This window comes from Salmo salar, chromosome ssa03 (genome assembly GCF_905237065.1).
Source record: "Salmo salar chromosome ssa03, Ssal_v3.1, whole genome shotgun sequence".
In the NCBI taxonomy this organism is placed as follows: Eukaryota; Metazoa; Chordata; class Actinopteri; order Salmoniformes; family Salmonidae; genus Salmo; species Salmo salar.
This window is the reverse complement of record NC_059444.1, coordinates 67,844,335-67,868,274: the sequence shown is the minus strand read 5'-3', so window position 1 is coordinate 67,868,274 and position 23,940 is coordinate 67,844,335. Positions and strand designations below refer to the sequence as shown.

Below are 23,940 nucleotides of genomic sequence, written 5' to 3'. Positions count from 1 at the left end.
ATTTATATGGGGCAATAAAAGACCTACGATCAAGTTCTCCACTTTATCAAAACCTGAATCTAAGGGTGGTCTTGCCCTTCAATTGTACTACTGGTCTGCCCAAATCCGCAACATGCTAACATGGATCACAAACAGACAAGAGTCAACGTGGATTCAGATAGAAGCCCAATCCTGTGGTTCATTGCCCCTAAGCTCAATTATATTCATTAATAACTTTAGTGAAGTGGGCAACATAGCCAAAACCTTTGTGATTTACAGCACCCTACTAGTGTGGAGGGACTGTAAGAAATACCTGGGAATTTCCTCCCAAATATGTTCTCACTCGCCTATAGTATGCAACCCAGATTTGCCAAAAGCCCTGAGTGATGCCAACTGTAATCTTTGGCATACTCTAGGAATCAAGACTTTTTCAGACCTATTTCATCAGAAAACCACTACACTGAAATCCTTTCAAGAGCTCTGCAGTGAATTCAATGTGCCAAGATCTCTTTTTTTTTTATATCTTCAAATTAGACATGTCATTTCCTCATTTACTTCCAAGAGGAGGTTTAGAGCTCAGCTGAATGAAGTTGAAACCCTTCTTGCTACAGCACAGTCCATTAAAGGCAAAATCTCCTATCTCTATAGGCTCCTTTCTGAGAAAGGAGGCTCCTCCTTTACTCCTTTGAAAATAATCTGGGAAAAGGACCTTGGTCTGACTATCAGTGATGAGTTATGGGCGGAGGTTTGCGACAGGGTATACTGCTGCTCTACTAATGTTAAAATGAAAGAATCTAATTACAAATTGTTGTACAAATTTTATTACACTCCAATGAGACTCCATAGAATGAAAACAGACATTTCTCCTAACTGTAAAAGATGTACCTCTGAAGGTGGAACCTATATGCATGTATTTTGGAGCTGTAGAGAGATTGCCAGATTTTGGCAATCTATACATACTGCTGCAAAGAAAATACTAGATGTACAGTTTGATATGACACTGTGTCTCTAACTTCTTAATGCCCAGCAGGACTTTGTTCTTGATCCTGACAGAGAAAATTTGTTTAACTATTACATACTTTGCTAAGAAATGTATTCTTCTATTGTGGGCCTCTAATACTTCTCCTACATTTAAAATGTGGATTGACCAGATTGTTGACTTTCTCCCTCTTGAAAAGCTCACTTATGACCTCCGCAAGAGACAGCCCAAGTTTGATAGGCTCTGGTCTCCACTACTCAACTATATTTCAAATTGGACAGAGTGAATGGGGTGATTAGGGAAATGAGCAGATACATGTTGTGTAAGGTGCTGTAAAAACTAATTATTTGCTCGTCATCTCAGCTAAGGCTGGAAATAGCTAATAAGAACCTTGATAGTGCTGCTGCAAGTTTTTATATAAATATATATTTTTTATTATTGTTTTTTATTATGTTTATTATATTTTTATTATTATTGTTATTTTTATTTTTTTTAAGTCTGTCACATCTGTGAATGTGGAATGTGTTTTGTTGGTTGATTGAAAAACAAGAAAACTTAATAAAACTTTAAATTGAAAAAAAAGAAAAACAAAAAGAAGTCCATGCAGCGTGACTAAGGTTAAGTTTGATTTTACACCTAAACATACGGTCACCAAGACCTATGCAAGCACAGGCTCTGTAAAATGACCTGACCTTCCCTGGGCAATCACTCCATACAGACGGAACGAATTTAAGCCAAATGCTCTTCCTGCCTTCCGGGGCTCAGTCGAGAGCCTCAGGGACAGAGGATTCTTTCAATGTGCTAGTTTGGCTGGTTAGAAGAGACTTGTAACTTTTCAAAGCAATCATGCAACCCTAAGTACAGGGAAATGGAAATGGTTTCTGAAGAAACATGCACATGCTCCTAACTCCTGGGCTTCTGTTGATAAGTGGGGGAAATCAGAAGGCTAATCTCAGTGCTCAGCTGCTGATTGCCGTTTTCATAGGCTGTTATTTCTTCCAATATGGGAGGAGGGAGGAAAGACACTTACATTGGAATTGATGACCCCTTCAACATTGACTTCTAAACTACCTGGCACATCTTGTATTATTCATCCTATCCTTAGGTCCTCCCTTCTAACTCTGTGTATCTTTCTCTGTGACTGTGTGCTAGCTTCTTGGTGACAGACCTAGACATCCTGATGCACCCTGCATTTATGAGCTGAATTATCATTCCAACAACTACAGAGTCACTGGATCTTTCTATGAATAGAACTTCAGTCCATGTTTTTTATTCTTCTTCCCATTACTTCAAGAGAAATATTTTAGTCACCCTTGACTTTCTGACCAGTTCTGCAGATCTAAACAGCACTCATCTCCTGGCATCCCACCCAGACAGTGTTCTCCAGGAGCATCCAACCCTTCCCTCCATCTCCCCTCTTTTTCAGACCCCACACCCACATTGGCTCCCTATCTAGGGCCCAGCATGGGAAGGAATTTTTGTTGTTGCGTGTGGTAAACCGATGGGTGGTTAGGAGAGCTTCAGTGCAACTGTCAGGAATCTGTGGGGAGGAGGAACAGCAGTCATTTTAGCTTTCTGTTAACTCTGTCTCCAAGAAATGCCTAGAGCACCTCCTGCTCAAGCCTATATCACAAGTGGATCATTTATACAAGTGGATCATTTGTGTCAAAAAGGTGTTCTGTGAGATGACAGTATGCACTCGTTTAGATGCACACAAGAAGTTGAAGAGTCCACAGACATCATGGCCTGAATGTCACAGTGGACGCCCACTGAACTGCAGACTAAATGTCAGACTCATCAGGCACAGCAGTATCTTCATCAGATAGTTGAAATTTAGGTGAGAGGAAATCACAGTCATGTCTAGAGATCATTTTTGGTCGTGTCCTTTTATCCCAAATCAAGGCGTTCCAGTGTCCGGGTCCAGATTGCGTTGACCAAATTCCCCAAAGTGAGTGATTATGAATGGCATGAAGGTCCAGGAGCCAGACATGCAGCTATAAAGTGGCTGGAGTTGAAGGGTCATGATTACTTTTGTTGATTAACCATATATTTTACCTGACATCATGAAGAGATACAGACACCATGAGATACTGCAACCACGGAGGCTCATCGAGCAGTGTCATACTTGATGACCAAACAGCCTGCCTTTCTTCTGCCCTCAGGAAGTGGACATTGTGACACTCAGGAAGTGTTGTCACAACAGTATATTATTGGGTAAAATTGTGACAGTGCAAAAAATGGAATATGAGCTCACAGATGTAAAGGGAGTGAGATAAATTGGATATTCAATACAGTGCACATTGAAACGCATCAATAAAAATACTTTCAAGAACATATGGCTTTGTTCCAATGCTGCTCCGCTACCAGTTGGATCCCCAGGGCCAGAGATACTGTTGGACACTTGGGTGTTTCACTAAGCAATAGGACGTGTTCCACCGCTCAGTTGCTGTTTAACGATTGCTGCAGACGAGATGAGATGGCATACTGCGTTGTCGCCAACAACCAGGTGAGTCATTCAGCTCCAAAATCTAAAACATGTGGCCCTGAACTTGGCCTTCTGCCTCTCAGTCTGAGGTCTTGAAATGAGGACAAGGCAGCGCTTCAGAAGACAAAATAAGTAATTATGTTAAAAATACAGCCATGTTTATAATGTGTTTCTCTTACAAATGTGGAGAGTTACACAGCTTACATTACAAGTTTCCAAGTTGTCTCTGATTTTGGCACGGCATATGAAAATAACTGTGTCAAGAGTTGATGTTGTGATATCATTATGGTCCTGTACATCATACACATCACAGTAGCAACACTCAAGTCCACCTCTATTAGGGATTTGAGCCTCATGCCAAAAAACGACCACACCTCTCAATGGTGAAACAGCAATCTAGGATCTGTGCCTGCAAGACCAAAATCAAAGGGACCGTTTTTTTTGTCCAATTTATTTCGAAACCACTTCAAAAGCATTGAAGAACAATCTGCATCACTTTGACCATCCTCTCTTATATGTCTTATATGTTAGCAGGTTGAGGTCCTGAAAAAAACAGAGAGTTGCACTGCATGTATTAGTGGTTAGTGAATGGGACAGGGTGAGAGGAGTTAGGTTACAAGGCTTAGACGTGCTGTTGGAGAACCCTGGGGTTGTTGGGGCCAAATGGCAATCTTTTCAATCGCTAATCATGGCGAGAGATGGAACAATGGCGTCCACTACAAAACAAGGCAGTGGAAAATGTTGTCTGAGGCCAAGTAATACAGACTCCAGCTTAAGTTAATCCTAAACTGCTGGAGTAAAGTTAGTAGGTAAAAGTGGGGGGCTTGTGTCTGTAGACCACAAACATTGAAGCCCGCAATGTTTCAGAGGGTTCTCGCCTTAGGGTCCAATATCAACAACCTAAAGCACCCAGTGTCGTTCTGAGGGTAACCTCTCAGTGGTGATGGTCCTGGTAAAAGTGCGATGCTATTTCTGCCTTCGTTATCAGATCCTGGCCTGCACCAAACGAATCCTCTCCTACCAATCAAAGTGAAGCACTACCAGTGCCCAAGATGCTTTCTTCGCATGTGTGCCACCGAGTTCATCAAAGCCTCGCTGATGCAAAGAAACGTTCATTGGGACATAATACAGTATCAGAGCATTTGCTCAGTTGCAGTCAAGGCCCTGTCATAGGACATTTATCTGGGCTACCACCTAAAGAAAAGTAAGGTATTAGCTGTTAGCCTTTTCCCACCTGTCTTTGGAGTCTCAGCTGTGGAAGTCGTGATTCTGTTTCTCTAGCTGTGTAAATATAACATTTTTTGGAGTAGAGCACTTTTGCAGGGTGAAAAGGCCTCTCCTTTCTGCTCCCTCTCTTTTCACTACTCTTTCCTCCATGACCACAGAGTTAATACCCTGCCTATAAGGTGTTGATCTTAGCTGCCCTCCAGGTTCCATACTGATTTGACCTGTCAGTTTCTGGGCCTGATTAAGCCAAGCAAATAGCCTCACCTGTCTCTGATGTTGGTCTGTGTAGTATGCTGGCTGGCTGTCGGACTCACACAACCTGATGGATTCCATTGCTTGCTTCATTAGGCTGTCAGTCAAGGACAATGTTTTCTCTGTCTGATTTCGTAGTAGCTGAAAGAATATACAGTAGAATAAGATATCTTATATACCATAGGCCTCTGCTGTTTTGACATAGGATGGCATATCAAAACCAACCCTTGTTTTTCTGCGGAATTCTGATTTGGTAGAAAAGGAATGCTTAATTGTTGATGAAGAGGACATGGGGTATCTAAGGCATTCCCCTGCTACTCAAAAAGAGCACACATAGTACTGTGTATAGGACAACGTCTGAGGGTCTTATAGGTTGACTGTCAAACCGTGGCTCATTATGAAAATATATTGTACTTACTTGCTTATACACAGTAACATCTTAAAAAGGAAGTGTGATACATTGAAATGTAGAATATTTATTGGAGATGCATTTTAATCCAAGACAAGGGTAAATCTCTTTCCCAGAAAATGTGTATTAGCCCAATGTTTACAAGGCCAAAGGCTGAATTGACTCTCTGGCAATCTCACACAGGTTACATGCACAGCACAGCTGTAGCTACAGGCCCTCACCGTATGGATGTTTGCGGAGACAGGGGCAGATCTAGTTTGCGTTGATGATCCTCTTCAACCTCTAAACAGCTAAAATCCAATAGCCTACAGAAACATGTGAGAAGACCGTCTCAACAGAATTTCATTAGCACTAGTTTCCAAAAGCTAAATGGAGGTCAATCTTTTTTCGTAGTTATGGGGTTTTTCCACTGAACATTATGTGACACCTAATGTTCCTATAAAGTTGCTCAACATAACAACTGGCCGACATCTGTGACAGACATCTGTAAAATGTTATTATTTTCATTTTATTTCAAATATACTGTACCTTGCATATCTCTTCTTTACCATAACCCCCAAAAATGTTTTGCAGGAACATGAAAAGTTATCCAGGCTAGGTTTCGATTTCCAAGAGCAGAACCAATAGGCTAGTAAATCCAGAAAATGTAATGTTTGTATACACTAAAGGTGCTTGGACCAACCACTTTGAATATTTTCACTCAAGAATTTTAATTCCTTTAAAATAGATAGTATAGACATGATGGCTATTTGCATGTGGAAACTTGACTGCACCTTTAAAGGGCAACTCCACAACTTTTCAACATTATTTTCATTGTCGCCAGCACAATACCAGTGTCAACATACACTACATGACCAGAAGTATGTGGTCACCTGCTCGTCGAAACAGGTTTCCCACTAGATGTTGGAACATTGTTGCGGCGACTTGCTTACATTCAGCCACAAGAGCATTAGTGAGGTCGGGCACTGATGTTGGGCGATTAGGCCTGGCTCGCAGCGGGCATTCCATTTCATCCCAAAGGTCTTTGATGGTGTTGAGGTCAATCAATCAATTTATTTATAGCCCTTCTTACATCAGCTGATGTCACAAAATGCTGTACAGAAACACAGCCTAAAACTCCAAACAGCAAGAAATGCAGGTGAAGAAGCACGGTGGCTAGGAAAAACTCCATAGAAAGGCCAGAACCTAGGAAGAAACCTAGAGCGGAACCAGGCTATGAGGGGTGGCCAGTCCTCTTCTGGCTGTGCCGGGGGGAGATTATAACAGAACATGGCCAAGATGTTCAAATGTTCATAGATGACCAGCAGGGTCAAATAATAATATTCACAGTGGTTGTCGAGGGTGCAACAGGTCAGCACCTCAGGAGTAAATGCCAGTTGGCTTTTCATAGTCGATCATTCAGAGCAACCCGGACAGGAAGATCACGTCAGTGACTCAACCCACTCAAGTGACGCACCCCTCCTAGGGACGGCATGGAAGAGCACCAGTAAGCCAGTGACTCAGCCCCTGTAATAGGGTTTAGAGGCAGAGAATCCTAGTGGAGTGAGGGGAACCGGCCAGGCAGAGACAGCAATGGTGGTTCGTTGCTCCAGTGCCTTTCCGTTCACCTTCACACACCTGGGCCAGGCTACACTCAATCATTGGACCTACTGAAGAGATGAGTCTTCAATAAAGGTTTAAAGGTTGAGACCGAGTCTACGTCTCTCACATGGATAGGCAGACCGCTATAGGAGAAAGCCCTGCCTCTAGCTGTTTGCTTAGAAATTCTAGGGACAGTAAGGAGGCCTGCCATCTTGTGACCGTAGCATACGTGTAGGTATGTACGGCAGGACCAAATCGGAAAGATAGCAGTAAAACCTTGAAATCAGCCCTTGCCTTAACAGGAAGCCAGTGTAGAGAGGCTAGCACTGGAGTAATATGATCACATAATTTGGTTCTAGTCAAGATTCTAGCAGCCGTGCTTAGCACTAACTGAAGTTTATTTAGTGCTTTATCCGGGTAGCCGGAAAGTAGAGCATTGCAATAGTCAAACCTAGAAGTGACAAAAGCATGGATTAATTTTTCTGCATCATGTTTGGACAGAAACGTTGTGTTTTTTGCAATGTTACGTAGATGGAAAAAATGCTGCCCTTGAAACAGTCTTGATATGTTCGTCAAAAGAGAGATCAGGGTCCAGAGTAACGCTGAGGTCCTTCAGTTTTATTTGAGACGACTGTACAAGCATCAATATTAATTGTCAGATTCAACAGAAGATATCTTTGTTTCTTGGGACCTAGAACAAGCATCTCTGTTTTGTCCGAGTTTAAAAGTAGAACATTTGCAGCCATCCACTTCCTTATGTCTGAAACATAGGCTTCCAGCGAGGGCAATTTTGGGGCTTCACCATGTTTCATCAAAATGTACAGCTGTGTGTCATCCGCATAGCAGTGAAAGTTAACATTATGTTTCCGAATGACATCACCAAGAGGTAAAATATATAGTTAAAAACAATAGTGGTCCTAAAACGGAACCTTAAGGAACACCGAAATGTACAGTTGATTTGTCAGAGGACAAACCATCCACAGAGACAAACTGATATCTTTCTGACAGATATGATCTAATCCAAGCCAGAACTTGTCCGTGTAGACCAATTTGGGTTTCCAATCTCTCCAAAAGAATGTGGTGATCGATGGTATCAAAAGCAGCACTAAGGTCTAGGAGCACGAGGACAGATGCAGAGCCTCGGTCTGACGCCATTAAAAGGTCATTTACCACCTTCACAAGTGCAGTCTCAATGCTATGATGGGGTCTAAGACCAGACTGAAGCGTTTTGTATACATTGTTTGTCTTCAGGAAGGCAGTGAGTTGCTGCGCAACAGCTTTTTCTAACATTTTTGAGAGGAATGGGAGAATCGATATAGGCCGATAGTTTTTATATTTTCTGGGTCAAGGTTTGGCTTTTTCAAGAGAAGCTTTATTATTGCCACTTTTAGTGAGTTTGGTACACATCCAGTGGATAGAGAGCTGTTTATTATGTTCAACATAGGAGGGCCAAGCACTGGAAGCAGCTCTTTCAGTAGTTTAGTTGGAATAGGGTCCAGTATGCAGCTTGAAGGTTTAGAGGCAATGATTATTTTCATCAACGTGTCAAGAGATATAGTACTAAAAAACTGGAGTGTCTCCCTTGATCCTAGGTCCTGGTAGAGTTGTACATACTCAGGACAACTGAGCTTTGGAGGAATACGCAGATTTAAAGAGGAGTCCGTAATTTGCTTTCTAATGATCATGATCTTTTCCTCAAAGAAGTTCATGAATTTATCACTGCTGTGAAAGCCATGAGGTCAGGGCTCTGTGCAGGCCAGTCAAGTTCTTCCAAATCAAATCAAATGTATTTATATAGCCCTTCTTACATCAGCTGATATCTCAAAGTGCTGTACAGAAACCCAGCCTAAAACCCCAAACAGCAAGCAATGCAGGTGTAGAAGCACGGTGGCTAGGAAAAACTCCCACACCGATCTCGACAAACAATTTTGTGCACAGGGGCATTGTCATGCTGAAACAGGAAATGGCCTTCCCCAAACTGTTGCCACAAAGTTGGAAGCACAGAATAGTCTAGAATGCCATTGTATGGTGCAGCGTTAAGATTTCCCTTCACTGGAAGTAAGGGGTTCTAGCCCGAACCATGAAAAATAGCCCGGGTGTAACGGCTCTCGATGGTGGTAGGAAGAGTAGACCAAAGCGCGGTGTGGAAATGTTCATATTTGTCACGTTCTGACCAGTAAGGGGTTATTTGTTATTGTAGTTTGGTCAGGACGTGGCAGGGGAGTATTTGTTTGATGTGGTTCGGGGTGTGTTAGAGTATGTGTTTATGTAGAGGGGTGTTTGATTAAATTAGTCCGGGGTTTTTGGTTAGGTTCTATGTTGTATATTTCTATGTCTGATCTAGGGTGTTTAGTTCTATGTTTAGTTAATTGGGATTGGGGCCTTCAATTGGAGGCAGCTGTTTCTCGTTGTCTCTGATTGAAGGTCCTATAATTAGGGGTGTGTTTGTTATGGGAATTGTGGGAGGTTGTTTGTGCACTGCTATGTTTAGCCTGCATTACTGTTTAGCTGTCATTCGTTTTGTTGTTTTTGTATAGTGTGCGTCATAAAATAAAGATGAGCATTCACGTACCCGCTGCATTTTGGTCCACTTCCTACGACGGCCGTTACAGAACCTCCCAACAACAACGGACCAAGCAAAGGAGGAAGGAGCTACAAAGGAATTATATGGACTATATGGAAACTTGGACATGGGAGGAGATCCTGGACGGCGCTGGACCGTGGCATCAGGCTGGGGAATATCGTCGCCCACCGGAGGAGATAGAGGCAGCCAAGGCGGAACGGCGCCGGTATGAGGCGCTATACACACGGTTGGCATTTAAGCCTGAGAGGCAGCCCCAAGAACATTTTTTGGGGGGGCACACGGGTAGTTTGGCTGAGCCAGGGTTAAGCCCCAAGCCAACTCCCATGCTTATCGGAAGCAGCCTGTTATTGGTCAGGTCCCGTGCTATGGGGTGATACGCACGGCGTCGAGGCCGAGCATTCACAAGTCGGTGTGCGAGGTGCCAGCGCCCCGCATTTGCCAGGGGGAAGCGGGAATCCAGCCAGTAAGGGTGGTGCCAGTACTGTGCTTGAGTGCGCCTTCACGGCCCAGTGTATCCTGTTCCCGCTCCTCGCACTAGCCTTGAGGTGCGTGTTTCCAGTCTGGCACATCCAAAGCCAGCACCACGCACCAATTCCTCCAGTGCGTCAGCCCAGTCCAACTCGTCCTGTTCCTGCTCCTTGCACTAGCCTTGAGGTGCGTGTTTCCAGTCTGGCACATCCAAAGCCAGCACCACGCACCAGGCCTCCAGTGCGTCAGCCCAGTCCAACTCGTCCTGTTCCTGCTCCTTGCACTAGCCTTGAGGTGCGTGTTTCCAGTCTGGCACATCCAAAGCCAGCACCACGCACCAGGCCTCCAGTGCGTCAGCCCAGTCCAACTCGTCCTGTTCCTGCTCCTCGCACTAGCCCTGAGGTGCGTGTCTCCAGTCTGGTACCTCCAGTACCAGCCCCACGCACCAGGCTTCCAGTGCGTCAGCCCAGTCCAACTCGTCCTGTTCCTGCTCCTCGTACTAGCCTTGGGGTGCGTGTCTCCAGTCTGGTACCTCCACTACCACCCCACGCACCAGGCCTCCAGTGCGTCAGCCCAGTCCAGCTCGTCCTGTCCCTGCTCCTCGTACTAGCCCTGTGGTGCGTGTCCTTAGTCTGGCGCGTCCTAAGCCAGCCCCATGCATCAGGCCCTCCGGCAACAGTGCCTCGTCCAGAGTGTCCGGCAACAGTGCCTCGTCCAGAACTTCCGGCAACAGTGCCTCGTCCAGAGTGTCCAGCAACAGTGCCTCGTCCAGAGCTTCCGGCAACAGTGCCCCGTAGAGAGACGGCCCACAGTCCGGAACCGAGAGAGACGGCCCACAGTCCGGAACCGAGAGAGACGGCCCACAGTCCGGAACCGAGAGAGACGGCCCACAGTCCGGAACCGAGAGAGACGGCCCACAGTCCGGAACCGAGAGAGACGGCCCACAGTCCGGAACCGAGTGAGTCGGCCTACAGTCCGGAACCGAGTGAGTCGCCCTACAGTCCAAGGTCTACAGTGACGCGCTTCAGGCCGAGGTATTCAGCAGGGGTGGACTGGTTAGGTGGGGGACTAAGGCCAGAGCCTGAGCCACCTCCAAAGTAGGAGGTTTGGGGAGGGGGGGTGTAGCACGGGAACCGTCGGTGACGGTAGCCACCCTCCCTTCCCTCCCTTTAGTTTGAGGGGTTTATTTTTGTGTTCATTTTTTATTTTTTTGTTTTGTGAGGTGCATCGGGGTCTGCACCTTTGGGGGGGGTACTGTCACATTCTGACCAGTAAGGGGTTATTTGTTATTGTAGTTTGGTCAGGACGTGGCAGGGGGGTATTTGTTTTATGTGGTTCGGGGTGTGTTAGAGTATGTGTTTATGTAGAGGGGTGTTTGATTAAATTAGTCCGGGGTTTTGGGTTAGGTTCTATGTTGTATATTTCTATGTCTGATCTAGGGTGTTTAGTTCTATGTTTAGTTAATTGGGATTGGGGCCTTCAATTGGAGGCAGCTGTTTCTCGTTGCCTCTGATTGAAGGTCCTATAATTAGGGGTGTGTTTGTTATGGGAATTGTGGGAGGTTGTTTGTGCACTGCTATGTTTAGCCTGCATTACTGTTTAGCTGTCGTTCGTTTTTTCGTTTTGTTGTTTTTGTATAGTGTGCGTCATAAAATAAAGATGAGCATTCACGTACCCGCTGCATTTTGGTCCACTTCCTACGACGGCCGTTACAATTTTATTTTATTCACAAAACACTAAAACAAAATACCAAAAGGCGAAAAAGAAAGCGCACAGTTCTGTCAGACACAGACACTAAACAGAAAACAAGATCCCACAAAAACCAAAAGGAAAATGACAACTTATATATGATCCCCAATCAGAGACAACGATAGACAGCTGCCTCTGATTGGGAACCACACTCGGCCAAAAACAAAGAAATAGAAAACATAGACTTTCCCACCCGAGTCTTCCCCTGACCTAACCAAACATAGAGACTTATTATGTCTCTAAGGTCAGGGCGTGACACCGGGACCATTATTCCTCTTCCACCAAACTTTACAGTTGGCACTATGCATTCAGACAAGTAGCTTTCCCCTGGCATCCGCCAAACCCAGATTCGTCCATCGTTTCCACTGCTCCAGAGTCCAATGGCGGCAAGTTTTACACCACCTCAGCCGACACTTGGCATTGTGCATGGTGATCTTAGGCTTGTGTGCAATTTTATACAGCTGTCAGCAACGGGTGTGGTTGAAATAGCTGAATCCACTATTTTGAAGGGGTGACCACATACTTTTGCATATAAAGTGTATGTGAATAATTCTGCCCGACAATATCATCAAAACTTTGAACATTTTAAAAACTGGGATTTTCAAACACTATGAAATCTGCAGTGATGCGGGTGTAACAGTATTGCTTCCGTCCCTCTCCTCGCCCCTACCTGGGCTCGACCCAGGGACCGTCTGCACACATTGACAACAGCCACCCTCAAAGCATCGTTACCCATCACTCCACAAAAGCCGCGGCCCTTGCAGAGCAAGGGGAACAACTACTTCAAGGTATCAGACCGAGTGACGTCACCGATTGAAACACTATTAGCACGCACCCCGCTAACTAGCTAGCCAATTTCACATCGGTTACATGGGGAGCAAGAAAATATAAACTAGTTGCAGATTTTGAAATTCACCGTTTTTTACTTTTAACGCTACCCTGTGATGTCACAGAGAAACATTTTTTTAACCACAGATCATAGAAACTCACTGTTTTCACATAAGTAGACACTGGTTTGGTGTTGGTGATTATGAATATAAGGTTGAAAAGTGGCGGAATTGCCCTTTAATAATGCTGTTATAACAAAACATTTGTCAAACTCCTGCCATCTGTTTTGTTTGAACACTGTAAGATACTGTACTTTGACATTAGGCTACATTACTTGATCTTAGGATGTTATAGTTACATGTCAACGTGCAAAGTTGGTTGTTAAATAAAATGGCTGCATTCATAGGATATCTAATTAGTTTCCAATAAGTTATTGGGTAGCACTCCCAGTTCCCTTTCACTGAACTGCTGTAATAAGGATACATGCATTCCTCTCGCGGACTCAAGACGCCCCGGGGCTGCGTCGACGCGGTTCAAGCCTATAAAGAGGGCTCAGCGACGAAACAAACGTTGAATAGTAAATGGTTGGCTGTGCAACCTTTTGGAGACTGTGTCTTGATCTTGGTGACGGATTTCTCGTGCGGTTGCTCGTTTTGTTTTCTTAAGGAGAGAATGAGGCACTCCTCGGGATACATGACTTCACTATCAGCTCAGGTGAACCATTGTTGATAATAAGTAACATTCTCGTGGATGAATCCCTGAGTTTAAGGAACTTTTGAATGTCATGGTTCTCAGTGAAAATTATTTAACATCTGAAAACCAAAGGAATACATCTTCATTTGTTTCTATGGATTCACTGTTTGGTCAGGTATTATCATTATTACTTATTTCACACCATTAATGATATTCTTGTAGCCTAGGCTGCAGAATTAGCTATGAACATAAATAATAACCGTTTTGACAATGCACACAGATCCCTTTTAATTTGGACATGGTAAATCATTCAGGAAATGTACAATGAACAACTATTGGTATTTTTTTTACAAAATGGGTGAACGTAGGGGGAAATAATTGTTTGCCTGGTCAAACGTTACACTCCATGTAATTAGTCGTTACATACACTGTTCATCCTAATAAGGCTTTTTAGAAGAACCATACATGTTTTTTGTTTTATCAATAATGAGTGCACATGTATTGGGCTGAATTAGTATGATTTCATTTCGATTTTAAACCTGAAATTGTTTTCAACTCTCTCGTTCATCAATGTCTTTGGGTGCGTTCGTAAATTGCCTCCAGTGTGTCAGAATGGCTATGTGTCGATTGTAAATTCAGAGCGTTGTCAGATTGTTTGTTCATAAATTCAGAGGCTTCGCTCTCGGAGTGTTCAGAGCGCACACTGGACGCTCTGGCCGAGGAGTCGGTTTGATCCGAGCGTTCTGACCTCACGACAGCAGTCAAGCACCAAAGCTAACTGGCTAAAGTTGGCTAGCTTGCTTGCTACTTCCAGACAAAATGAGAGAACACCTCACTCTGACCATTTTACTCGCCCTAGCAGAGTTGATTAGCCTGTTTTCATGTTATCTAGAGCGTTAGTGACTGTAACTGTGCTGCTTGCAACATTTAATAACGTATTTTTTTCCGACGTTTACTGACACCGGTCATATTCAACTGGTGTTGCACGTTTGTAAATTAATCAGTTATTCTGTGCTCTGGCACACAGAAGAGAGGGCTCTGAAATCGGAGTAGATAGACAGAGTGAATTTACAAACGCACCCTTTGTTAGACATTTTTGTTTTAGATTAGAAAAGCCAACGGAACAAGGACTGCAAATGCATCCTACAAAAGTGTAGTAGCCTATGTCATGTTTGGCAAGTTCAGGGGCATTCCCTTTGTGTGTGTGTGCGTGTGTTTCTCATTAACAATGGTAAGGTATCTCTGCTACAAATCAATCCAAAATCATTGCTATATCGATTCTGAGTAACTCATGAGAAAACACATTATACAGACTAAGCACAGTATAGGATTTTATGTATACCTCATTTTGGAAGAAGTATTGTGACTCTGTTCTGTTATTCTGCATTGAAGGTTGTGAAGAAGAAGGAAAAGGGGGATTTGATTGGCATCGTGTAGCTACTGCATAGGGACTACGACTATGGGTCTGCTATCATGATAGAGCACCTTTCACAGAACGTGTGCTATGTCACTGTCAGACACGGTCAAGACTTGAAGGAGCACTTTTCACAAGAACTGTCTTGACTTGTCCTGCATTCTCAGGTTGCGGAGTACCATGAGGGGGAAACTGTGTGGCATTTGTCTACAATAGGCATTTTAAAGGACACTAGCTAGGTTTCCATTAAATTCACGACAATTGGCAACAGAATATTCTAAAATCCGAATAAAAACAATAGCTTATGCGCATTTTCCCACCAGAGATGTGTTTCCATAAAATGAATTTGTTGCGAAAAAGGCTGTGCGTGATGACGTAGTGCACATTAAAACAATTTTTGCGGTTATACTCCCATTTACCAAAATAAAAAATACAAGCTAAATGGGTTTTAATCGCATTTTCAACTCTACTGGTTGTTTTGTCCCCCCCAAAGAAATGCTTTATATAGCGAATGTGCCCACTCTTGTCTCGGTATGTGCGCTCTAGCGAACAGCTCCCAGATAGGCCTACAGTCCGGGTAGACTACCTACGTGATGCAATAATTTATGGAGAAGAGCGAGATTATTTTTATTTGTCAAATGATAGCCAAGCACGATCATCATGTCACCAGAATAAGACTATCGATATTTATTGGAAAGGAACATCAAGCTAATCACCTTCCACTTTCACCACCATGTGAAGTTCATCATCTGTTGCCTAATAAACTGCATGCTTTCCCGACTCGATTCCTAGTGGAGAGACATCACACCATATCATCGCGTGACTCCAAGTTTATTTAGATATGATGGTTATTTTTATCAATATTTGCGCATAAAAGCGTTTCCACAGCCATTTCTTGCATAATTAACTTCACCAACTCAAAAAGTTACCAATTTATCTAGCTTATTTTGTTTTGTCCACATTTGGACATTTTATGACACATTTTAAGCCATCCGGCCTGTCATGACATTTTTTATCCAACATATACAGTGCATTCGGAAAGTATTCAGACAGACCCCTTGACTTTTCACATTTTGTTTCATTACAGCCTTATTCTAAAATGGATTAAATCGATTTCCCCCTCATCAATCTACACACAATACACCATAGAGACAAAGCAAAAACTGTTTTTTAGAAATTGTTGCAAATTTCTAAAAAATTTAAATAAAAAAGTGAAAGGGGAAATATTACATTTACATAAGTATTAAAACCTCTTTGGGCTAGATATGCCTGTAGCGCCCCACCTCGACAACATCCGGTGAAATTGCAGAGCGCGAAATTCAAAATACAATTTTTTTTATATTAAACATTCATGAAAATAAAAGTGTCATACATCGTTAAAAATCTTAACTTCTTGTTAATCCAGCCGCTTTGTCAGATTTCAAAAAGGCTTTACTGCGAAAGCATACCATGTGATTATCTGAGGACAGTGCCCCGCGTACAAAAGCATTAAAAACATTTTCCAAACCAGCAGAGGGGTCATGAAAGTCAGAAATAGCGATAAAATAAATAATTTACCTTTGAAGATCTTCCTCTGTTTGCAATCCCAAGGGTCCCAGCTACATAACAAATGGTTGTTTTGTTCGATAACGTCCTTCTTTATATCCCAAAAAAGTCAGTTTAGTTGACGCACTTGATTCAGTAATCCACCTGTTCCCCTCGTTCAAAGGGCATACAAAGGAATCCCAAAAGTTACCAATAAACTTCGTCCAAACAAGTCAAACAATGTTTATAATCAATCCTCAGGTACCCTAATATGTAAGTAAACGATCAAATTTAAGATGTAGAATAGTGTGTTCAATACCGAAGATAAATAACGAAGTGCGCACGCCACAACACTAACGTCAAAATGAGAGCCACCTAGAAGAACTACAAATTCTAGCTCATTTTTCAAAAAACAAGCCTGAAACCCTTTCTAAAGACTGACATCTAGTGGAAGCCATAGGAACTGCAATCTGGGAGGTATTCCTTTGAATCTCCCATAAACAAGGATTTGAATGGGCTGTGACCTCAACAACAACAAAAATTCCGGATGGAATCTCCTCGGATTTTCGCCTGCCATATTAGTTCTGTTATACTCACAGACATTATTGTAACAGTTTTAGAAACTTCAGTGTTTTCTATTCAATACTACCAATATATGCATATCCTAGATTCTGGGCCTGAGTAACAGGCAGTTTACTTTGGGCACCTCAGTCATCCGAACTTCTGAATACTGCCCCCTATGCTGAAGAAGTTAAGACCCTCAATGACATTTAGAGACTTGTCCCGAAGCCACTCCTGCGTTGTCTTAGCTGTGTGCTTAGGGTCATTGTCCTGCTGGAAGGTGAACCTTCGCCCCAGTCTGAGGTCCTAAGCACTCTGAAGCAGGTTTTCATCAAGGATCTCTCTGTACTTTGCTGCTTTCATCTTTACCTTGATCCTGACTAGTCTCCCAGTCCCTGCCACTGAAAAACATCCCCACATCATGATGCTGTCACCACTATGCTTCACCGTAGGGCTGGTGCCAGGTTTCCTCCAGACGCTTGGTATTCAGGCCAAAGAGTTTAATCTTGGTTACATCAGACCAGATAATCTTGTTTCTCATGGTCTCCAAGTGGGCTGTCATGTGCCTTTTACTCAGGAGTGACTTCTGTCTGGCCACTCTACCATAAAGGGCAGATTGGTGGAGTGCTGCAGTGATGGTTGTCCTTCTGGAAGGTTCTCCCATCTCCAGAGAGGAACTCTGGAGCTCTGTCAGAGTGAGCATTGAGTTCTTGGTCACCTCCCTGACCAAGATCTTCTCCCTCTATTGCTCAGTTTGGCTGGGCGGCCAGCTCTAGGAATAGTCTTGGTGGTGCCAAGCTTCTTTCATTTTAGAATGATAGAGAACACTGTATTCTTGGAGACCTTCAATAATACAGACATCATTCTTTTGGTACCCTTCCCCAGATCTGTGCCTCGACACAATCCTGTCTCCGCGCTCTACGGACAATTTCTTCGACCTCATGGCTTGTTTTTTTCTCTGACATGCACTGTCAACTGTGGGACCTTATATAGACAGGTGTGTGCCTTTCCAAATCATGTCCAATGAAGTTGTAGAAACATCTCGAGGATGATCAATGAAAACAGGGTGCACCTGAGCTCAATTTTGAGTCTCATAGCAAAGTGTCTGAATACTTACGTAAATAAGGTATTTCTGTTTTTTGTTTTTAATAAATTAGCAAAAATCACTTTGTCATTATGAGGTATTGTTTATAGATGTCAAATGTATTTAATCAATTTTAGAATAAGGCTGTAACGTAACAAAATGTGGAAAAAGTCAAGGGGTCTGAATATTTTCCGAATGCATGTACTTTTCTCGCATAATAAGGTTGGATGGAAACCTGGTTTATGACAGAAAAAAATCTTTATTTATTGTTGTTAGGTAATAACAGAATATTGTATGAGTTTTCGTTTCACCAGTAAAATTTGTATTTATTCTATGTATCATAGGCTATTGGTTAAGTTTGGTTATGGTAGTACTATATATTAGTGAGGTTAGGAGTTCTTCCAGGTCAACTGGTCAGTATATTAATCATAACACCCTTCCTATTTTCAGTGCCCTCTCACTCTGAGGACCCCGATGACTACCTGAGGCCAGTGATGTTGGCCATGCAGCACTACAACTCCTCAGGCCTGGCTGCCCCCAATCTCCTCCCCAACCAGACCTGGGGGGTGGAGGGGGAGCCGGCCATGGCCTGGAGGGCAAACATCACCACAGAGAGGCCCATGTCTCCCCCCAGTAACCCCACTGCAGCTGGCCTCTCCATGACCCTGGGCATCCTGTCCAACATCGTGGCCCTGGTCATCCTGGCGAAAGCCTATGCCCGTCTGCGCCGCCGCTCCAAGGCCACATTCCTGCTCTTCGCCAGTTCTCTGGTGGCCACAGACTTTGCTGGCCACGTCATCCCCGGTGCCCTGGTGTTGAGGCTGTACTCAGCTGGGGCTGCGACTGGGCCCTTAGCTCGTGCTGCCACCGATGCCCCCTGCCAGTTCTTAGGGGGTAGCATGGTGTTCTTCGGCTTGTGCCCATTGTTCCTGGGCTGTGCCATGGCTGCTGAACGCTGCCTGGGTGTCACACAGCCCCTGCTCCATGCCTCACTGGTCACCACGGCTCGCACCAAGATGGCACTAGCTCTCATCTGGCTGCTGGCTCTGTGTGTGGCCTTTCTACCCTTCTTCAGGCTGGGGGCCTACACCTACCAGTACCCCTGGACCTGGTGCTTCATCAGGGTCCTGGGAGAGACTCAGGAGACGGACGTGGCCTTTGTCATGCTGTTCTCTGGACTGGGCCTGGCCTCCCTGACTGTGGCCCTGGTGTGTAATACCATCAGTGGGGTCACGCTGGTGCTTGCCAGACTGCGTAAGAAGTGTAAGACCTGCTACCGTCGCTCAGCAAAGTCCCATGACATTGAGATGGTGGCCCAGCTGGTGGGCATTATGATCACTTCTTGCATCTGCTGGAGCCCCCTGCTGGTGAGTTGTAAATATTCAGTTCACTGAAGCTCACAATTCTGCATGAATCAGGGTAGGGGTCAAAACTATCTTTATTGTGTTCCATTCGGGAATTAAGGTCTGTTTTCAACACTTCGTATGTCTGCTCAATCGGGAAATCCCACATGAAAAAAGACTAGTATACTATGGTATAAATCAGGGCTCTCCAACACTGTTCCTGGAAAGCTGCCTTCCTGTAGGTTTTTGCTCCAATCCCAATCTAGCGCACCTGATTCTAATAAGTATCTAGTTGATAAACTGAATCAGGTTAGTTACAACTGGGGTTGGAGTGAAAACCTATGGGAGTGTCGCTCTCCAGGAGCAGGGTTGGAGAGCCCTGGTTTAAATACTATAGTATGCACTGTAGTGTTTTTTGCCGACTTCACTATAGTATTCACTGTAGCGCTTTGCAAGACATTCATGTAGTACTTACTATGGTGTTTTTGTTTTATTATCTTTGACATAGAAGTAGAGGCTTTCTCCTTCATGAAACCTACTAAATTAGCACAAATTCCATAATCTGTAAATCAATCAGCCAGCCTGAAATCTTAACAAATAATTCAACACCTGTGCTATTTTCTATTACATAATATCTTCTATACTTGGCATGTAGGTTTCTCACTTATGGGTGGCACAAATTTGGATATGGGGGAGGGGAATGGGCAGGGTATATGCAAATTAAATACTGTCGTCTTTACTATAGTAAAAAAGGTTTGTTTGTGCGGACTGTAGTGTTTTTGCGGACATTACTGTAGTATTTACTACAATTTTCTTTTGTGGATCATACTGTAATATTAATTGTAGTATTCTACAGTATACTACAACATTCTATAGTAAGTACTACACATGATTGAGGGATACTACCATGTGTAGTATAGTATACTACAGTATACTACAGTTTACTATAGAATTCTATAGTAAACTGTAGTAATTTTCCATGTGAGTTACATTTACATTACTATTGCGCTTCAGCAATACAAATTGAATAGAGCCTGTGGGAAAAGTTACAGTGGCGAAGAGGGGGGATGAATGAGCCAATTGGAAGCTGGGGATGATTAGCTGGCCGTAATGGTATGAGGGGCCAGATTGGAAATGTAGCCAGGGCACCGGGGTTAACACCCCTACTCTTAAGATAAGTGCATTGGGATCTTTAGTGACCACAGAGAGTCAGAACACCCGTTTAACGTCTCACCCAAAAGACAGCACCCTGCACAGGGAAATGTCCCCAATCACTGCCCTGGGATCTTTTGGTTTTTGACCAGAGGAAAGAGTGCCTCTTACTGGCCCTCCAACATCGCTTCCAGCAGCATCTGGTCGCCCATCCAGGGCCAACCAGGACCGACCCACCCTGTTTAGCTTCAGAGACAAACCAGTAGTGAGATGCAGGGTGGTAAAAGCATAAAATAATATTGTAAAAATGCTCAGCTAATAAAAGTAATTCATCCTCTCAGTAAATTTCCAAGATATTCTGCTCCATAAACTCAAAGGCCTGAAATAATATAGAAAATCTCTGCTAACAATCCAGTAATATTTCATCCTCTTTTTGTACACCTTCTGAAATAGACACGTTCCAGTTCCCAGTCATAAACACTATGATTCAGAATACTGCACCTAAAACAGATGGATAGACATGGTGCACTGCACCAAGGGTATAAATGAATAGTTATGGTGGGCCCTTGCATTGACTAGATGGAATAAATTATAAATTATTTAAGGGCATGCCATTATGAAGGGCTTGAATAACAGATTTCAGATTGGGTGACATTGAAAATGTTACAGCTTCTCTCCTTTTCCAGTCTTCTGGGAAAGAGGAATATTAGCCAACTAAAATAATTTCATACAAACACATGATGATGGTTTGATGATTTTTTTTTAATCAAGGATATTGTTTTTACAATTCTAATACAAACTGTTAATATGTCATATCAATTATTCAGGTCCAATATAAAAGTAACCATTCATTTTGACACAAACTGTGAGAAGTGAAAGAGGACAGACTATAAACCATGCTTCAAATTATGGCGGCCTGTTACTTGTCATCACTGGGTCTGTTAAAACTTAGAGTAGCCTTGAGCACCCCCCACCCCCCTCCTGTTCCTCCTCCCAAAAAGTATGCATTGTTTTTTATTTAGAACATTATGTCAAATTTATTTATAAAGCCCTTCTTACATCAGCTGATATCTCAAAGTCCTGTACAGAAACCCAGCCTAAAACCCCAAACAGCAAGCAATGCAGGTGTAGAAGCACGTTATGTGCATTAAAAGTGTCTATTAATGGATTTCTCACCTGGAAGACATTAAGCCCATTAATGTCAGTAGTTGACCTGTTGATTTGCACAATACTGCATAAAAGTTGGGCCCAAATATAATTACTGATGTGTGAACTAAATAGGAACAGCTTAGCATTCATTTTTTACTGTTGGGGAGATATAAGAATCATTACAGAGGCATTGTTTGTGCTTAAAATCTCTTAATAAGCTGTGGCCAATTGTTATAAAAGTTGTAAATAAGATTTATCAGGCTACAATTTTGAGCCTGTGATTTCTAACATCAGTAAAGCTATTCATAGGAACACGTTGTGAAGATGCATTTTGACTGCTACATTTATGAATTGTTTTGTTAATATGTGGCATTCAACAGTGTCAGGTAATGTAGATAAATTACTAGCAGTGTATGCAGATTGATGCAAACATATATACACCAGCTGAACATATCTATATCCTGCACAACCACTGTAAAACTAACCCAGGTATCTGTGTTACTTGCAGATCTTTGGCCTGATGTCAGTCACACGGTCCTATAGCGGTTCCATAGGCAGTGACCAGGACACATACAGGAAGTTGATGGTGATGGGCGTCCGGCTGGCTTCCTGGAACCAGATCCTGGACCCCTGGGTCTACATCTTGCTGCGCCGGGCCGTGCTGAGGAAGATCTATCGCATCACCAAGAGCCGGGCCAGCTTCAAGAACAGCACCTTCCGCCATTGGGACATCAGCTCCTTCCAGAACTCTGAGAAAATAAACACTGTTAACAGGATCTGAGGGAGAAGAAAAGACACAGACAGAAAGAGACTGGCATCTTATCATGGTCCTTTGTTGTTCTTGGTACTTTATTTACCACCCACCCAACATGCTGGATTGAGGAGAAGACTGAACATCCAGCAGTAGGATCTAACAGCAGTGTTGGTGTATCACACAAAAGGAAATACCTATTGCCTATAAGACCTATATTCCTTTATTAAGAACTGTGTGGGTCTGCCTGACTGTGGAAGTCTATGGGGTTTGGGATTGAAATCATCATCCTCCAGATCTTGGATCTCTTTCAGATTGATTTGATTGGCCAGTAAGACCTGCTTTTGACTGTTGTGTGGAGAAGTCTCATAATTTTATGGGAAACAGCCAAGCCAGACTATAATGTCATAAATGGATTTATAACAAAAAAATATGACCAAGTAAGGACAGTATGCCTCACCTGGATACTGGAGACATAGCACAGATAATTCTGCCCAAGGAAAAAGGTTTGTTGTAAAAGTGTCTGGTAGGTCACGCAACATGAGTCTTTCTCTGTGTACATAACAGTACATGAAATGAAGCTGCCTATAAGATATCAACAACAAACATCTCAAATTATATATACGTGTGTGTGTTACTGTCAGTGTTTTTTGGAGTTCATACTTTGTTTGTTTGTGGAAATGTCAAAGTGCACTTTGACACATCATGAAGTCAGTGGCACTATGCCAAAGCAAAGTAAAGGCTGTGCTTTTACCTGTGCTTGAAGATGTGAAAGACATACAGTATGTGTCAAACTTGTAATGCTATTGACTTGTGAATTGTGTGTGTGTGTGTATTTATTGCTTATATTGTTTCCCCAATTGTCTGGGGACCTAAATGAAGCTAAGTGTTGCAAAAGCTATAGAATTTAATGTTGTCTAATAAAGTTTAAGTTGCCGGTTCCCCTTTTTTACTGAAAAAAAATATATGATTTTATTTTTCTTTAAAAAAATGTATCCCAGCCCCCGTCCCCGCAGGAGGTCTTTTGCCATTTGATAGGCCATCATTGTAAATAATAATTTGTTCTTAACTGACTTGCATAGTTAAATAAAGGTTAAATAGAAATAAAAGAAACCACAAAATGGCCTGTCAGGGTCATAGCACCATGGTGCTAATCCCAGGAGAGAACAGAGGTGTGGAAAATGTCCTCTGACAGGGGAAGTAGAACAGAAATGATCTCAGTATAGGTATGAATTGATACAAGTTTTCATTACTCCATCAATTGCAATGGTTGTAACGAATGTTAATTATTACTGAGTAAAGTGGTCTGTAATGGCTCATATTGATGAACTACCACAAATAATTTCCTGCAATACATACAACGCCTTACAATTAAATTCATTTTCTCTGGAGTTGATGGAATTCTATGAATTCAGAGTTTCTCCTTAAAATGCAGAAACACAAAGGAATTTACAAACAACAGTTTAGAGTGCAACAGTGCTTTCACAGGATTAGATATGTTGCTGACAGTTACACAAAACTGACTGCATTCAAACATAAACAGTAAATATTTTAGAAACAAAAATATAATGAACAAAAATATAAATGCAACATGTAAAGTGTTGGTCCCATGTTTCATAAGTGCAAATAAAAGATTACAGAAATGTTCTATATGCACAAAAGGCTTATTTCTCTCAAATTTGGGGCACAAATTTGTTTACATCCCTGTTAGTGAGTGTTTCTCTTTCG

General features: G+C 42.8%; 1 protein-coding gene and 1 long non-coding RNA gene across 4 annotated transcripts; one reads left to right on the top strand and one right to left on the bottom strand.

The window, feature by feature from the left end:
* Positions 1-649: 649 nt before the first annotated feature.
* On the bottom strand, positions 650-13,027 carry LOC106590840 (uncharacterized). Its single transcript, XR_006769404.1, has 5 exons — positions 12,900-13,027; positions 5,860-5,959; positions 5,553-5,636; positions 4,935-5,063; positions 650-2,498 (listed from the first exon to the last, which is right to left on the bottom strand). It is a non-coding gene; the product is annotated as an uncharacterized lncRNA (long non-coding RNA).
* Positions 3,191-23,153, top strand: LOC106601347 (prostaglandin E2 receptor EP1 subtype). 3 transcript variants are annotated; one of them, XM_045716156.1, is made up of 3 exons: positions 3,191-3,464; positions 18,268-19,184; positions 21,970-23,153. In XM_045716156.1, the coding sequence occupies exons 2-3, from the start codon at positions 18,312-18,314 to the stop codon at positions 22,240-22,242; spliced, it is 1,146 nt and encodes a 381-aa protein (XP_045572112.1). In that variant the 5' UTR covers positions 3,191-3,464; positions 18,268-18,311; the 3' UTR covers positions 22,243-23,153. The 3 variants fall into 3 exon arrangements, with proteins under 3 accessions (XP_045572112.1, XP_014048971.1, XP_014048970.1); XM_014193496.2 differs by lacking the exon at positions 3,191-3,464 and adding an exon at positions 13,021-13,409; XM_014193495.2 differs by lacking the exon at positions 3,191-3,464 and adding an exon at positions 13,047-13,255.
* Positions 23,154-23,940: the final 787 nt, after the last annotated feature.